Source organism: Myotis yumanensis, unplaced genomic scaffold (assembly GCF_028538775.1).
Source record: "Myotis yumanensis isolate MYYU_CA2020_CCGP unplaced genomic scaffold, mMyoYum1.0.hap1 SCAF_14, whole genome shotgun sequence".
Classification (NCBI taxonomy): domain Eukaryota; kingdom Metazoa; phylum Chordata; class Mammalia; order Chiroptera; family Vespertilionidae; genus Myotis; species Myotis yumanensis.
Genome location: NW_027223765.1, coordinates 54,477,012 through 54,492,529, shown reverse-complemented (window position 1 = coordinate 54,492,529; position 15,518 = coordinate 54,477,012). Strand labels below are relative to the sequence as shown.

The 15,518-nt window shown below is 45.6% G+C and overlaps 1 protein-coding gene across 4 annotated transcripts in view; it reads left to right on the top strand.

Moving 5' to 3' along the window:
• Positions 1-12,840, top strand: part of FRMD4B (FERM domain containing 4B) — a 295,154-nt gene extending 282,314 nt beyond the window's left edge. For 3 of the 4 annotated variants that reach the window (XM_070390990.1, XM_070390991.1, XM_070390987.1), the window contains 5 exons: positions 260-407; positions 2,144-2,263; positions 3,056-3,855; positions 7,175-7,307; positions 11,302-12,840. In XM_070390990.1, the coding sequence (XP_070247091.1) occupies positions 260-407; positions 2,144-2,263; positions 3,056-3,855; positions 7,175-7,307; positions 11,302-11,422 (1,322 nt within the window). In that variant the 3' untranslated portion in view covers positions 11,423-12,840. The remainder of the gene's footprint in view (positions 1-259; positions 408-2,143; positions 2,264-3,055; positions 3,856-7,174; positions 7,308-11,301) is intronic. The other variant, XM_070390988.1, reaches the window with a different exon arrangement.
• Positions 12,841-15,518: the final 2,678 nt, after the last annotated feature.

Sequence of the window (15,518 nt, the reverse complement as noted above, 5' to 3'; positions counted from 1 at the left end):
TATAGTATCGCCATTCCACCTAAGTCATTTATTGAATTGGCAGCGTTGGATCAGGCCCCACAGAGTGTTCAGTCATTTCTTTTCTGCAGTGTATAAAATATAAAAACAAATTTCCTGAAAGCCACGTGCTCCTGAAATCATCATCATTGGAGGAACACTTTCTCACCAGATCTTCTCATTTCTTTCCTGGGGTGTTTGCACAGTATTTATTCACTTATTTACTTACCTACCTATTCATTCATTCATTTACTTCTTACAGCTAATGACACCTTCACTCTTGCTGGGCAGCGATCGAGTTCAGTACCTCATTCTCCAAGAATTCTTCCCCCCAAGTCTCTGGGCATTGAGCGAATCCACTTCAGAAAGTCGTCCATCGGTGACCAGCTGGTGGATGCCAGGCAGCCCAGGTGAGCGCCACAGCAGCACGAGGGCAGAGGCTCGCGGCCTCGGGTCTTTTCTCCAAAATGGCCAGCCCACTTTTGTCTCGTCCTCTCCATCCTTTCAGAAGGGTTATTTTGTAAGGCCGAAACGTAGAATCTAGCCCGGTTATTTGTGGCGACACAAGTAGAAGAGTGCTTTTAAGAAACGTTTGGCTACTTCTTGTATTTAAAGGTTTACATTTAATTATAAGGACATTGATTATAATCTGGATTTGGGTAAAGTCCAGTTTTATAGCCATGCTGTCAGGAAACTGTCATGAAATGTCATTTCACCCAACCATGTAGTGAGACCGACATGACCTTTCCAGGGAAAGCGGGACTTCAGTTCATTAGAATCTATAAACTGGGTAATACAGATTTTTCTCCAGTGTCTCGGGTAAAAATCATCAGGTAATAACACCAGATTTTTAAAAGATGACAGACCAGGGATTCCCAAAATCTGGCTACGTGGGTTAATACTAATTTTTTAAATGGGACCCAAGGTAGGATGCCAGCTGTTTGCTTTGCCTAATCAGAATGGTCAAACAGACAACACCATGATTTCATAGGGGAAGAAAAACACATAAATATCAAAAATACATCCATCATCATCATCATCATCACAATAGTAATGAGATGCAGTTAACATTTATTGAGGACTTACTATATGCTGTTCAGACACTGTTCAAAGTGCTTTAATGTATGTTAATGGATTTAATCCTCATGACAATTCTGACAGTATTGCTACTATATTGCCATTTAAAGATGAGTACACCGAGGACAGAAAGCATGAATAACTTGTTGGGTTCGTCAACTAGTAGGTGTCAGAATTAGGATTTGAACCTAGGCAGCCTGCTCTAAAACCTGTGATGTGATTTTAATCAGTGTGCTATACCTCATCTCAGGGAAGATGGAAACCAGTCTCCAAATAAAGAGATTATTTGGATTAAATAATTTTTCACTCATGAAAGTAAAATCAATATGAGGTTATGTTTCTGAATTGTCAAAGTTCTGTGAAAACCTTTGTCACATATGAGTCCCAGTTTGTGGATTGGCATTTAAAAACTGCCTTACACAGTAGAGATCTAAGCGCCTAAAGCTCGGCTAGCCAACATAATTAGAGTAAATAAAATTTTAAATTCAGTTCCTCGGTTACACCAGCCCTGTCAAGTACTAACAGCCCCATGTGGCTAGTGTTGTAGGCTAGGACAGCACAGATACACACATCTCTCTCACTGAAGAAAGTCCCTGGAGCTCTGAACAGGCATACGCATTTCTCACATCGCAGGAAACAAAGCTATTTCAGCACAAGGAAGAATTATAACCAACATTCATTATCTTAAAAATTATGCCCACATCCCCAATAGCTTAAAATGAGTTTGCTCTTTGACCCAGTCATTTCACTGACTGGGATTTTTCCTGTTGAACTGATTAAATATCGGATGCTCATTGCAGCATTGTTTATATTAGTGACCAATTGAAAGCAGCCCAAATGTATTGTTTAAATGAATTATAGTAAATCCTTGCAGTGGAGTTTACATAGTCATTAAAATAACATTATAAACAAATATTAAGCAACATGGAACTTCTGATATAATTTAGTGTTTTTCAGTAGGTTTTGAAGAAGAGTATACAGTAAGGTCCAGGCGCCCTTTCCTTCAGCTTATGGCACGTTTGCCAGACCTTGGAGACTCCTCATTTCCTGAATTCTGTTTCCATCACAGAGAAATGCTGTCGACGCACAGCAGCCCTTACAAAACCCCGGAGCGGCGGCCCCCCGGAGGGCGGAGCATGCCCACCACCCCCGTGCTCACCCGCAACGCCTACAGCAGCAGCCACTTAGAGTAAGAGCGCCCCCTCGGCCTCGTGGGCTCTGTTAAGCTTTGCCTTCAGGTTGTGTTTTACTTTGTTGTGTTTTGTAATCATTTTAAGGGACTTTGGGCAGCAGGTCTCTAGTGTATGGATCTACATTTCTACTCACAGTTTCACTTTTATCGGCAAAGAACATGTATCATGTTCAAGTCAATATTGTAATGTTTTGCCCCTTAATCTTTCCAACCAGATACTACCTATGCAATGCAATGGTGATACTGCTATGCAATGGTGAGGATGAAGATAGTGACAGCAGCGACATTTTGAAGTGTTCGCTGAAGGCTGCGCTATTTTATATGCGCCGTATTATTTAGTCCCCACAGCAAGCCTGATTGTAGATCCCGGGTACTGCTTTTGTCCTCATTTTAGAGGAGGGCGTGAGGGTCAGAGAGGTGGACTACCCAGGCCATGCTCACCCAGCCGGGGAGTGGCAGAGCCCGACGCCAGGCCCTGAGCCTGTGTGTCCCGTCCCGTGGAAGACGGGCCTGTCAGAGACTGGGGCCTTCGGCTTTGGTGCAGGTTTGTGTCATCAGTTTATCTTCCTGCTTCTCAGGAAAGGCCGTGGATGACACAATTGACAGGACCTGGTTCTTTTCTCATCGTGACCATGGCCGTGAATGGAGATGAACGCTGGGTTCTGAGGCATGGTCGGCTTGGGAAACCGGGGAAGTCCTGCCGCAGTTGTAGCTCTTAAATCCTTCCCGTGGCTTTTCCTTGGTGTGGTCCCTTCCCTCCTCTGACAAGTCTGCCTTTCTCGCTCTCAGGCCCGAACCCCCCGCTCAGCACTGCCGCCAGCGGAGTGGCAGCCTGGAGTCCCAGTCGCACCTGCTGTCCGAGCTGGACCACGACCGGCCGTTCTTCTCCCTCTGCAAGTCCCAGCGGAGCAGCAGCACCGAAGTCCTGGACGACGGGTCCTCCTGCACCAGCCAGTCCAGCGCTGAGTACTACTGCGTGGCGCCCGCGGCCGGCCCCCGCCACGGCGCCCACACCCTGGACGCCCGCGCCCGGGGCCGGAGGAGGTCCAGGAAGCAGAGCGCCGCCCCGTCGAGTTCGGGGAGCATGCCCAACCTGGCGCCGAGGGACAGCCTGAGGAGCGGCGTCCACGCCCAGGGCCACGAGCAGCCTTCCTACTACATCGGGTGCACGCCCTTCGCGGAGTGTGACCTTTACTACGGCGGCGGCTACGTCTACGAGAACGACACAGAGGGACAGTACAGTGTCAACCCCTCCTACCGCTCCTCCATCCACTATGCATACGACCGCCAGCGGGACTACAGCAGGTCCTTCCATGAAGACGAGGTGGACCGGGTGCCCCATAACCCCTATGCCACCCTCCGGCTGCCCAGGAGGGCCGCGGGCTCGGAGCGCGTCACCAAGCACATCCACAAGGCCCTGGTGGCGGAGCATCTGCGCGGCTGGTACCAGCGGGCCTCCGGGCAGAAGGAGCAGGGCCACAGCCCGCAGAGCAGCGTGGACTCGGACAGGGGCTCCCAGCGATGCCTGGGGTGGGCGGCGCTGCAGGTGCCCTGCTCTCCGGGCAGCCGCGCGTCTTCCTACTCCTCAGGTAAGAACAGAGGAGGCACGTGCCCAGTCAGTGGGGCTCAGTGGTTGAGTGTCGACCTCTGAACCAGGAGGTCACAGTTTGATTCCCGGTCAGAGCATATGCCGGGTTGTGGGCTCGATCCCCAGCGTGGGGTCTGCAGGAGGCAGCTGATCAGTGATTCTCTCTCATCATTGATGTTTCCATCTCTCTCTCCTTCTCTATTCTTCTCTGAAATCAATAAAAATATATTTTTTAAATAAGAAAAAAGGATAGAGGAGGCACTTGATGCGTATTTAACTTGTCCCTTGTTCCCGCCCACCCGAAACCACACCCCGAGAGGATCAGGAGACCAGTGCCAAGGTCAGGAGGGTGGCAGCCTGGGCGCGCCCGCGGCAAGAATGGCCAACAGAAAAGCAGTGCCCTCCAGCCTTGTGACGAGCACCGTCCGCGTGGGTCTGTTGAAGGAAGTTGTAGATTGAACGCCCTCCGTTAGGGGCTTCCCAGACTGTATCTTTCCTGGGCCTAATAGTGACAGTCACATCTCCTAACTGTGTTCAGGTCGTTGAGGTTTGATGTGTTGGAAGAGCAGGCTAAAGCCTTCAGGTGCGAGAAAGCAATTACGCCTCCTTTCCTGTCCTCCACCAGGAGTGTGACCCGTCTGTTTGGCTGCTCTGGTGCCTGTGTACGGCTTCTCGTAATTGTGATAGAAGCTGGAATTTACTAAGCACTGCTCCTGGCACTGTTCGAAGAACTTCGCATGTCTTGACTCAATTCAGTAATCATATATAGTCCACTTTACGGTTGATTTAAGGGATTTCCAAAGATAGGTTTTGATCGGAGTTCCCTTCATGCATTGACTTGGGCCCCTAACTCTGCTGACATTCGTGGTGGACTCTCTGCCCAACCCCAGCTGTGCCAAGCACTTTAAGTAGAGAAATGGGTGGATACGAGGAGTGTCTGTGTGGTTTAACTTCAGCAAACCCGCAGGCACATCCCGGAGGCGGGGAGCCGGGCCAGAGCACCTCCTGGCCTTTGTGAGCTCACACTTCGGTTAGCAGCCAGAGGAATATATGAAAATTGAGTAATTGTAAAGCTTCTAAGAAATGAATGAATTTTTGAACAGTGTGAACCCCTAAGGGCATGAGTCTTGCCCCCTCCTTCAAGCATGACTAGTGAGGTGTGCACAGGGATCCCAACCATGGAGTAATAGTCAGTGAAGACTGTTCCTTTAAAAGTTTCCTCAGCTTGTTGCCCTCGCCACTTTGCTCAGTGGATAGAGCGCCGGCCTGCGGACCAAAGGGTCCTGGGTTTGATTCTGATTAAGGGCACGTACCTTGGTGCAGGAGGCAGCCAATCGATGTGTTTTCTCTCACTTCAGTGTTTCTCTCTGTCTTTCCCTCTCTCTTCCACTCTCCCTAAAAATCAATGGAAAAATATCCTCGGGTGAGGGTTAAAAAAAGTTTCGTCAGCTTGTTGACAAGAGGCATTGCTATGGAGACTTCTGTTTGGGTTTGAGTTCTTTTATTTGCGCAGGACTTTGGACTTCCGCTAGTGCTTTCCCGTCTGTCACCACATCTAACACATGAAAAGGCTCCGGTAGTAACTGCTTGTTATTTATGGCTCTGATCTAGAAAACGCCTTTCTTCCCCTAAAGTTCAGGGCGTCGTGGGAAACTCAGAAACCAAACCTGGGCAGAGTGCTTCAAGGAAACACCAAGCACGGCGGGCGCAGGCGGCTTGGGCGCAGGGCTGGGCAGTGCCTCCTGGACGGTGAGGCCGGGCGAGGCAGGTGGAACTCAGCACCAGCAACACCCCGAGCAGCTGGCTCTGTTGGGGGCCAGGGAGATGGCGTTACCACGTCCTGATTTGAACCCGGTGCGAGCCTTGCTGACACCGGCTGGATTGGCCCCACAGACCAAAGGCGCCACTTTCTAAGGACTGAGATGGGCTCTGCAATGAGAGAGATGGAAATCGGTGCTCCCAGAACTCCTTTTGGACTTTTCCTCATTCCTGCTTACATTTTACAGCTAAAGGGATGTGTTACAGCAGGCATGTATCATTCTCATGCACAGATAGGTTTCCGATTTTTTGCCAGCTTATCGGGGGTTTGTAGTTCCTTCCAGCCACCTAAACGCTCTCGGTGACTCAGTTTGAGTAGTAATGGCAGCCTCGTGTATTGTCATCTTACCCTGTGCATGCAGCAGCACTCTGTGTGCATGATCCCACTTCATGGGTGTTGTTGTGTTTCTTTTATCATCCTGACTGTACAGCTGAGGCACATCTGGCTTAAAGAGTTCACATGGCCCTGCCCAAGCCCATGCTAGTAAGTGACGAGTGGGAGTTCGATCCCAGCGTGGACCCAACCACGGAGACTGGTGAAATGTTCCCGAAGCTCACATCTTTGGGTCAATACCTGTGGCATCCAGGCTTTGGGGATGTTGGTTTCACACGGGTCACAGTGCTGTGTGGGTGAGAGAGAGGAGGAGGAGTTGGCTGCCAGGAACAGAAACGAGGACAGCTGCTGGTTATCTGAGTCCTGGGTGACTAGCCTGGCACTGTGGTCGCCTGGGCACCTAGGTGTGGAGCAGGCTGGCTGTAGGGAGGACAGCAAGTGCCCAGTGGGGAGGCATTCGCTGGGCTTGGCTCCCCAGCAATGCCCTTGCCTTGTTCCAGGCCAGCCCCTCAGTAGAACGAAACCTATTCTTCCTGAAAGCCTTTCCATGCTAGTTACCTTCCCCACCCGTCCACCTTCTCATAGAGGCAAGAAATAGGCCTGGATCCTCCTAGTGACCCGGCTGCCCTTGGCTGAGGAACAGTCAAGCCCCAGCTCACCTGGGGAACGCTTCCTCCAACGGCAAAGGAGCTCAGCTGCCACTTACCCCGACGAAGCCCCGTGCCAGCCACCAGAGCCCAGGGAGAGTCTCAATGGAGCTGGCTCGTCTTTTGGTATTTTTGTAAAATAGAATGTCTTCTCATTTACCTCATCCCCATTAATAACATTAACAGTTATCATTTATTGAGTGCCTCCGCCGTGCCAGGAACAGTGCTGAGTGTTTTCATACATTACCGCACTTAATCCTGATGCTCCCTGTATGAGAATATATCTGTCATCATCCCCACTTTTCAGATGAAGAACCTGAGCTTAATGAGGGTAAGCTCTTTGCCCACAGTCATGCGGCCAGTAAGTGACCAAACTGGATAGGAGCTTTGTGGTCTCCAGACATTGGTTCTTAAGCTCTGTTTTGCACACAGCTGATGATAAAGTACGTGTAAATGGCTTAAACAATTTTCACTTTAAGTATTATCGGTAATTTTGTCTATTTTTCCATTTTTATTTCTAGTGTCTTCTACAAACGTTTCCGGGAGCTGGAGGACCCAGATGACAGTAGGGCTTTCTGAGTACGAGGCCCCAGCACATCCTTCCTACACCAGCTGCTACGGCAACTTCTACAGTCCTTTGCCCTCTCCAGGCAGGTGAGGAAGCAACGCTCAGACACTCTAGTCGCTGCTCCAGGTCACAGGAACCCAGGAACCCTGACTTACCTTATGAAGGCTGAAATATCTAGCTCCAGGGTGGCAAAGGATAGCCTGTGGGTCAAAACCAGCTGCCACCTGTTTTTATAAATAAGGTTTTATTGGAAAACAGCCATGCTCATTCGTTTCCTATTATGGATGGCTGGTTTTGCACTATGAGGGTAGAGTTGAGTAGTTGCGACAGACCATATGGCCAACAAAGCCCGAAATACCTTCCCTTTAAGGAAAAGTTTGTTGACACCCTAATCTAGCTCCTTCAAATGTGACCCTGTTCTTAGAGTTCCGTACATTAAATTCTGTGTCTGAAGGTTTTGGTTTTAGTTGCAGTACTTGAAACCGTGTAATTGGTTTATCGATTTAGACTCTTCTGGAACCTTGCAGGAGAAATACCTCCGCTGCAGAAAAATCTGTGCATGCCAGGATTCCTCAAGAACAGTTGGCGGCTTCATTCCAAACACTTGCTGCCTTTTTGTGTCTGACCCTATGTTTATTAAGAAGCAACAGACACAGCCAGCTGTCCTGTTTGTAAAAAGTAATTCTTTATAAACATTTAAAGAAATATGTAAGAACGGTTTGTCGAAATGTGATTGTTAAAATGATTGCAAGTTCTGAATTACACATTTTTCAATTATTCGTGTGACAGAGAAGCCAAGGTTGAAGAGGTCATTTCTCCCTATCAATTTCTGATAGAATATCGTTCACACCCACGGTGCCCAGAAGTAGAACATTTTCTGGGATTTTTAGAAATTCAATTTTGCTTTCTTTTAATCAGATGCTTCAGGCTTGGGAGATTTACACAGGCAACACTTATAAAGGGCTTTATACTGGTGAATTTGATAGGTTAATTTCTTTTTTTTAATTTTTATTGTTGAAAGTATTACATAGGTACTCCTTTTTCTCCCATTAACCTCTTCTGCCCGCTCCCTGCCCAGCCCCCTACCCCGCCCACCCAGGCCTTCAACACCCCATTGTTCCTGTCCGCGGGTTATGCATTTATGCATTGGTTGATCTCTTCCCACCCACCTTTCCCTGCCTTCCAGAGGATAGTTTCTCATTAAAGCTCTTAGTGTTACATGCAAATGGACACATTCATCCCCAAAAGCCTTATTTTTCTCCTTCATATTCAGCAGGAGTTTTTCTTGGCTTGAAATATTAGTCCAATTGTCTCAACTCAACAAAGGCTGTGCTCAAAATAGAATTTTAATGAAAATATACTTCAGAGGATATGACATAGCTTAGATTTCTGTAAATAATGCTTGAGAATGAGTTAGGAGCAAGAACTAAAATGATTTTGGCCCAGAATTTGTGTTGATTTTTTTCAAGTCAGTTCTAATCATCTTATATAATACATGTTTATATACTTTTTAAATTTTTGTATCGATTGATTTTTAGACAGAGAGAGGAAGGGAGAGAGAGAGAAACATCGATTTGTTGTTCCACTTCTTTGTGCATTCATTGGTTTATTCTTGTATGTGCCCTGACCAGGGATCGAACCCACAATCTTGGCTTATTGGGACGATGTTCTAACCCACTGAGCCACTTGGCCAGGGCTGTATACTTCTACTGTCCCCTTTTGTTGACCCAGTTAGAAATGATATAAAACACTCACTGTATAAGCAGTTGTAATAGTGTCCTTTACACAGCTCTCACTGGACTCGGGAAGTGCTGCGTCTTGAGGGAACCTCTGCTTTTAGCGAGTCGGCCATGTACTGCAGCCAGCCTCGGTGGCTGGACAGGGCAGTCTGCGGTCCAAGGGGCACAATGGGCAGGAAATTAGAACTATTTAAAGATCCTTATTGTGTGTGTGCATATGCACTTAACGTGAGCTCATGGTGGAAAATTAAGAAAATAATAAAGAGATAAATAAGTAGAAAATAGTTTACCCACAACTCCACCCTCTAGAGATAGCAGCTATTAACATTTTGGCACATTTCCCCCATTTTTCTGTATCCATTTTTAACATGGTTGTAATGGTACCATATACAGTTTTACATCATTAGTCATATATGAAATTCTACGTTCCAATTATTTACTTAATATAACATAAACACATTTCCATATTTTTAAAAGCTCTTTAATCTTTATTTTATGTGACCAATATGATATTCCACTAATAAATACATCATACTTTATTTAAAAATTACCCATATTTTGAATTTGAATGGTTTTGGATTTTCTTTTATTTTTATTTTAAGTAATGCTGCTATTGATATCTTTGTACAAAACATTTGTCCAAATTCCAGATTATTTCCCTAGGATTTATTCCAATTAGTAGGAATAAAGGGTTAAATTGAAAAGTATATTTTTAAAGCTCTTGCTTTTCAGAAAAATTTGCCAGTTTATCCTCCCAGCCACAGTTATAGGAGTGCTTATTTTCACTCATATGTCTATTTAGGATTTTTTAAAAATTATCATATAGTTTCCTCAATTCAATAGGCAAGTATAATAGCAACCATCCATAAAGCTTTAGAAATTTTGCCCTAAAATTGCATGTTATTATTGATGTAAAGATAATTTTTAAAACAAGAGAAATTGGGTTTCAAGGTAAAGACAAAAAACTTTAGATCTTCTCTTCTGTTAAAGATTTGAAATGCTTAGCAATAAATCAGTGATTAGATCAATATGAATAAAATGCATGTTATTTAATGATCTTTTCCCCCAGGGTGTGGTAGAATTGTCAGTGGCATAAACTTTCCACAGTCAGAAAGGTTCAAGTCTCTTGTTACACCTAATATACAGCATAGTCAAAGCGTGGTTCTGCTGCTGCAAATTGTGTTTTTAAATAACTTTTCTTTCACTCCCCGTTTTCCATTCCTTTCCTCTTCCCTGTCTCACTCTGCCTATCACTAGGCAGAACCAAGGGCTTCTGTCCCAGAGAGCAGCTGTGTCTCCAGAAGTGAGAGCAGTGGTAAATTCTCTCTTGCTAGGGGTAGCCAGCTGTAAGTACAGCCCTCGTCTGCGTGTGCCTCTCGCATTGCAGGCGTCCTGCTTGCTCTGGCTGATGTGTGGAGTTACGGAAATCCGACTGTTCCTTTATTATATGAAACCACTAAATGCCTGGATTCACTTGGTATTTATATCCAAAGCTCTTTCTCCAAAGGCTGTTTATTCCCTTTACTAGAAAGCATTGCGATTTCAGATAAAAGGAAATCTACTAACTACCTAACCTCTTCTAACCTGCTACAGAATGAGGTTCTGCTTATTGGAATGGTTTGTGTAATAGGATGCTCTCATTGGGATATACCATCCAAATATGCCTATAATTTGTATATATGATGATGTTTCCAATTTATACTTGACCCATAAACCCTAGGGATCTAAAATATGTCCCAAGATGCTGCTGCCTCCCTCAAAATATATTCCCTTATCCTGGAGGAAAGCATCTGGGGTAGCCCCTTAATTGGAAGAACACTTCAAATGTGGCTGTCAAAAATACCTTCTAAAAAGTTTAAAATATGACTCTCACATAAATGGAAAATGGGCATGTGTCACAGACTTATTTAACTCATTATGAGAGAACTAACATAATGGTAAAGCTGGTTCCAGGAGAAATCAGAGACTGTATTCCACACACTGAGAGAGAAATCACCAGGTACAAGACTGGTGGGCATCCCACAGGCGGTACAACCATTACCATCATCTCTCCTACTAGACAGGGGTCACTTCTCTTTCCTCCACACAAACAACTATAAGTTACCGTCTAACTTAGAACAATCTGGGTCTTAGTCGGTGGTAAGTGTGAGTTAGACAGACGTGTATGCCTCTAGAGCACTAATACTCCAGCATGGAATGCAGGACGACAGCCATCCTTCCTTATTTCCAAGTTTTGGATACTTTTCTTAACAGCGCTTTCTACTAACTTCTCTGAGTGGTGGTTGTTGTACTGTGGGAACAAAAATGGCCCAGGTAGTGACTGTTCTGGTTTCCTTCCTAGACAGTACGCAGAGGCCGGGGCCCTGGACAGCGCGGACGGGGGCCGGCTGGCGGGCGGCCTGGAGGCAGCCGAGCAGGGGCTCCTCTGGCATGAAGACTCCAAGCCCGGGACCTTAGTCTGAGCGGAGCCGGACTCCCCCGCCCTGCGTTCTCACACCGTGTGCCTTGGAAATGTGTTCATCTTCCCAGAAGGCTGTTTGGCATCAGAGGATGAAAAGAGGACTCCCCTTGCTCGAAGTGAACCCCACCCTCAGCCGCACAAAGCCCCGCGGACACCTGCCGTCCCGGCCAGGCCTCCCCGGCAGCGGGGGCCAGCAGGCCCACCATGGCCCAGGGAGGGCTCGGCCTTCCTCAACAGCGAGCACTTTGTCAGGGAGTAAAGTTGTTGAAGGCGAACCCAAACTGTGCAAAGTGCTGTCAGGATCTCCAAGAGCAACGAAGGCGGGGATGTCAGAGCACAAGTCAGAATGGCGCCCGGGAGGCCAGCGCTGGCCACGCTCGCCCTCAGGAAGCGGTGGGCGAGCTGCGGGGACGGACGCTGCTCCCCCCAGACAGGAACATTGGACAGTATTGGAGAATTACTTGAAGAGAAGCTGGGTCTTCATGAAGTTCTGACGAGTGTAAATGTTTTTAGGTTTTATAAAGAGTGATGGTTTCATAAGCACCAGAAAGTGGGTTCCAGACAGACTTGCCGCCTGGCACCCTGCGATGACCCCCCGGCGGCCGGCCACCTGCTGGGGGGCATCCAGGCCCCGTCCCCGCGCTCCTCCTTCCTGCTCCAGTGGCACGAGGAGCTGTTATTCAGGCTGTTAACGCTCCGACGTGGCTGTCATCTGAAATGGCAGACTTGATATGGAAAGTTTATAATCAAGATTTTGAAAATGTATTTTGAGGTGATACGGAAAGAACCCAAAACAAAAAAAAAGCACATCATTTTAGATGAATTGTGTGCCTTAAAATGGTGACTTGTTAGAAAAGTAAGCTATTGTCTGAATCCCACAGGTAGTGCTAAGTCACCAAGTGACACAAACCAGATTAGTCATTAAAGTACAGAAACTCCAAGCTGCGGTAGATTTAATTATGAGGCTAAAACTACCTCATACTTTCCGTGGAAGAACTAATTAGCTGTGGTTATGGTTGAGTTTTTTTTAAACAAATATTTCCATATTCCAGATCTTCTTTACTCTGCTTCAGAATTCCATAACAGGTGCTCCTTCCCCCTTTTCTACAGGTTTCTTGTTCATATTGTGACTAGAGCAGTTTCTGAACAACTTTTTGGAACATTTTCTATCTATATTCCAAAGCATGTAGTATTTACATAAAGTGGGTTTGTTAAACTGGTCCTTAGTCATTTGTATCATTAAAAATGAAGTTTGGGGAGGAGGGGAATTGGAACAAAAAAAGACATGCAAAAAATAACATTCCTTTTGCATACTTGTATAGCCTTCTAGAAACAGAAATACCTTTTGCATATTCTTTTACTGTTCTGACTTTTTAAGACCTATTATTTTTACATAGGTCAATAAACTGAAGTGTGCTACTGAAAATGTTTCCGTATTCTTCCATTTAAGTTCATGTTCACACACAGCAGTTTAAGGTGTTCTCCTTCCAGTAATCATCTTGGACAGGATTGCAGATTCTCAGTTACATAAGTGTTGCCGTATTTTATTGATTTCAAGATGCAAGTTTTTTATGTTCACATCCCTGAAAGCAAGGTGCCTCTTGATTGATGGCATGTTCTAGTTGAATTGATAGTCTTCTTTCCTAGTGATGCCTAAAATAACGCTGTGTCTTACAAGAACTAGTTTTAGAATTGATGAAATGCAGTAGTGTACTGCCTCACTGATGTGAATGCTTAGGTTTTCTAATCTTGAGGACGTTTTCCTATAACATGTAATTCATCCTAGTCTTGCTGACTAGCAAACAGGTCTTTTAAACTCAAGAAAACATTTCACCTGGCATTTTTTATCCTGCACAATAGGAAGAGGGAGTGGGAAATGAAATACAGGGAGATCTTCATATTTCCAAGCAAGTACCTTTCATGGAAATGACCTTTTCCTGATTAAGACATGGTATACTCAGAATTGCCAGCGTACCTTGCAAGCACAAGTAAAACTTGGCTCCCAGATGGAAAAAGATGGTGTGGAAATGGAAGCAGAGTGGGTCCGCTATCTGATGATTCTCTCTGCCCCCGTCTTTTTTGAAAAACATCTCTAAATCACTTCATTGTTAGGTTTATTAGTAACCAAAAAGTGAAAAAGTGGCAGGTAAGTTTTTCAACATGAAACTTCCTTTTCTACTACAAAATGTACTCATGGTAAAAATGTTAAATGCACACACAAAGCAGATATATAACATAAAAACAATCATGCCCTATAAGCCAAACATTACCAGATATAACAATTATTTATTTTATTTTAATTCAGATTTTTTTCATGCACAGTTTTTTTGTTTAAAATACAGCATCATATTCCGAGTACAGTTTTAGAACTGTTTTTTCAACTAACACATCATGGGCCTCACTCTGTCAATATATATCAATCTTCCTCATAAAGATTTGTGCCGTGTTTCACAAGGTGGATTTAAAAATTAACTTACTTTTCTTGATGTTTAATTTTTCCCTATATTTGAGAAAATTCTTCAAAATTCTTCCTTATATTTATAAAAGCTTAATATTACGCACAATAATAATTCGAGAATTTTTTCAAATGAGTAGTTTAGCCTGTTCTTAGGAACAAAGACTCAAACTAAAGTCTTTCCTCAAATGTCTGTTTGAAGGACTGTGAGGCTTAGAACAATGGCTTCGCCCGGAGAAAAGTCTGGGTCGTTCTAGGCGGCGCTGTTCTCAGCTCAGAGGTGAATGACCACTGTTTTAATTTTCAACGATGTGGTACATAGTTTTTTAAAGCAAAATACAAGTGAGTCACTAAGGTCAAAGGTTAATTTTTTTAAAAATGCATTGCTAAATAGGGGAAATAACAAACATACAAAAATATGCACTTCTGCTTGTTGTCAGATTTATTTGACATAAAAGTACTCGGTCAGGTTTCAGTCAGTTTCTAACCGCTGACTCGCAGTTTCTATGCCTACCTTGTCCCCACGTCCATAAGGAACTTGCTCGATGCCAGTTGAGCAGCCCTGGCCGGGGTTAGATCGGAGGAGGTGCTGTTACCCATGTTGGGGACCAGGCAGGTCCCTCGTCGTCCCTGTGATCTCACAGGGCATGGAGCTAGTCATTTCCAAAGAGAAAACTCAGAAGACAATGCAAAACTGCCATCTTCCAACTCCAAGTTTGTGAGTCCCTGTCTCATGCGTGTCACTCCATCCCTGGCCCTGAGTCCCGTGGTCTTTCCGGGGACTCCGCCTTCTCCCCACCCCACCCTGGGCCACCCGGAGGAGAAGAGAAGAGCATGCCCTGCAGAAGTGAGCCAGCACTTGTTGCATTATGTCCGGTGTGGGCCAGGCCACCGCTGAAGGACTGCACACGTTAAGTTCATTTAATCCCCACAACAGCTCCATGAGGAATATAGTGCTACTAGAGGCCCAGTGCACAACATTTGTGAACTGGTGGGGGGGTCCCTCAGCCCGGCCTGCACCCTCTCACAGTCTGGGACCCCTTGGGAGATGTCCACCTGCCAGCTTAGGCCTATTCCCCAGGGGACTTCCCATGAGGGGTCCTTAGCACCGTTGCACTCCTCAGCCGTGAGCCCGGCTTCTGGCTGAGTGGCACTCCCCCTGTGGGAGTGCACTGACCACCAGGGGGCAGCTCCTGCATTAAGCATCTGCCCCCTGGTGGTCATTGCCTGTCATAACAACCGGTCATTCCACCATTCAGTTGATTTGTATATTAGCTTTTATTATATAGGATTATCTCCATTTTACAGATAAAGAATCTGAGAATTAGGCAGGTCAAGTAATTAGCCAAACGTCATAGGGCAATTAGGAGGAAAGCAGGAAATAGGTCCTAACTCCAAATTCTAAACTACCTTGCTCCGTAACAATTTTTCTGCAGTAAGGGTACTTTTAAAATATATTAATGAAAATTTGAGCGAATACATGCCAAGTTCAGCTTTCCTTGCTCATTACTCTAAAGATAATGGACCTATTTGCTCCCATTACCAGAGGCAGAAAGGCCTCTGTCCAAACACAGGTCAATAACCCTTATTTAGGACACTACCGAGTGTTGGGTGGCTGCCCACGAGGCCACATTATTTATTG